General features: G+C 54.4%; 1 protein-coding gene across 1 annotated transcript; it reads left to right on the top strand.

Annotated features, from left to right (window-relative positions):
- Positions 1 to 533: 533 nt before the first annotated feature.
- On the top strand, positions 534 to 1,567 carry LOC117940950 (SERTA domain-containing protein 2-like). The gene is made up of 2 exons (XM_034866063.1): positions 534 to 882; positions 913 to 1,567. Exons 1-2 carry the CDS (start codon positions 535 to 537, stop codon positions 1,411 to 1,413), a joined length of 849 nt encoding a protein of 282 aa, XP_034721954.1. The 5' UTR covers position 534; the 3' UTR covers positions 1,414 to 1,567.
- Positions 1,568 to 1,923: the final 356 nt, after the last annotated feature.

Below are 1,923 nucleotides of genomic sequence, written 5' to 3'. Positions count from 1 at the left end.
CCCCCCCCCAACTCTTGGACCTTAGTGGTCCAGAATAAGAGAGAATTACTAGAGCCAGTCCCACAGTGAGCTTTCCTTAGTATGTGCCATTTGCATTGCCCCTTATGACCTCATAAGGGGAATTTAAAACTCATACATCCTAAAAAGCATTGTGAAGAATAATAACGGTACATGCATGTAATTGAAGGATGTATGAAATCATGCTTAAATGTAATTTTCCCATTACAGTTGGTACTAAATAAAGTTCCTGGTACCAAGGACCTGTTGTTTTAATGGGAAACCCCAAAAAGGCGAGTCGAGGCGAGCAGGTACCACGCGGTGGAAAAACGCCGTAATCGTTAGTTTCCGCTTTAGAGATTATATTCCTCAGCAAAGGTTCCTGTCCAGGGCCCGAATTTAGCTTTTTTGATCTCTGACCATGAAAATGTACCACACACACACACACACACACACACACACACACACACACAAACACACAAACACACACACACACCCTATAACTTCTCCCTGTTCCTGTCTCTTCTCTCCAGATCCATGTTGGGTTTCGGGGTGAAGCGGAAACTGGACCAGGACGAGGATCGGTTGGAGGCGGACGGCGGCGGCGGCGTCCTGTCCTCCGCCCGGCAGCGCCAGACGCTCCTCCACGTGTCTCTCTGCAAGCTGTACGGGCCCCGGACCGGCGCCGCCCTCGGCCTGCAGCGCCGCGTCCTCATCAACAGCGTCATCCGCCGCCTCCACGCCGGCGTCAGGCAGGACGGCGGCGGCGCCGGCTTCTTCTTCTTCGCCGCCGCGCCGCCCGTCTCCGCGGCCGCCGCCGCCATCGAGGACGAAAGCTTCCGCCCGCCGCCGCCTCCGTCCTCCTTCAGCCTCCTCTCCTCGCCGTTGTCGGGGCCGATGGCGCCGGTTTCGTGCCTGACGCCCGCCTCGCTGTTGGAGGACGACCTGCCCGTGTTCTTGGCCCCGCCCCCTTCCCCGAGGCCGCCCTCGCCACCGCCCAAAGACCAATTCTCCTCCGCCCTGGAGGAGATCGAGGACCTCTGCCGGTCCTCGCCGCCGCCACCACCGGCGGCTCGGGTTCCGATGGACGCCGTCACGAAGGAGGAGGGGCGGGTCTTTCAGGAGAAAGCTCCGCCTCCTCTTCTTGCTCCGCCTCCTCTTCTTGCTCCGCCTCCGTCCCCCGCCGGCTCCTTCCTCACGGACTTCTCCCTGGACGACGTCCTCTTCACGGACATCGACACGTCCATGTACGACCTCGGGCCGGCGCCGCCGACCAAACCGCACCCGGCCGTGACGGCGGACGACCTGGTGCGGTGGGGGGGCGCCGCCCAGACCCAGACCCAGACCCAGACCCAGACGTTCAGAATGGACCTGGCCGAGCTGGACCAGATCATGGAGGTGCTGGTCGGCAGCTGAAACCCAGACTGGAGGACTCAAGCTGCTGTTTAACATTCATTAATAATAATAATAATAATATTAATAATAATAATAATAATTATTATTATACGACTATACTATACGTAATATATTATACGATTATACGACTCATCAAGTCGAGAAAGTAATTTTTCATGCACAGTAAATTCTGTTTTTGAGCATCTTAAATATGAAGATTTTTTAAGATTATTTCTTTGGGGCATTTCCAGCTTTATTTTATATATTTATATTTATATGTATAAGATTTCCTGCATGTTACTGTTTTATATCTTTATTAAACTGAACATCTTTGATCTGAGGACGTTGTCTGATCCACATTCAGAGACCAAGTCTGGCGTCTCCCCCCCCTCATTCCCCCTGCTCTGGCGTCCCCTCTCATTCCCCCTGCTCTGGTGTTTCCCCCTCTCATTTCCCCTGCTCTGCCGTTCTCCCCCTCTCATTCCCCCTGCTCTGGTGTTTCCCCCTCTCATTCCCCCTGCTCTGGTGTTC

This window comes from Etheostoma cragini, unplaced genomic scaffold (assembly GCF_013103735.1).
Source record: "Etheostoma cragini isolate CJK2018 unplaced genomic scaffold, CSU_Ecrag_1.0 ScbMSFa_3814, whole genome shotgun sequence".
In the NCBI taxonomy this organism is placed as follows: Eukaryota; Metazoa; Chordata; class Actinopteri; order Perciformes; family Percidae; genus Etheostoma; species Etheostoma cragini.
This window is presented reverse-complemented; position numbering and strand designations above follow the sequence as displayed.

Coding starts and splice junctions, on each gene's coding strand:
- LOC117940950 (XM_034866063.1), top strand. CDS start 535: ATGTTGGGTTTCGGGGTGAAGCGGAAACTGGACCAGGACGAGGATCGG. Junction 883..912: donor TCAGCCTCCTCTCCTCGCCG/TTGTCGGGGCCG, acceptor CCGGTTTCGTGC/CTGACGCCCGCCTCGCTGTT.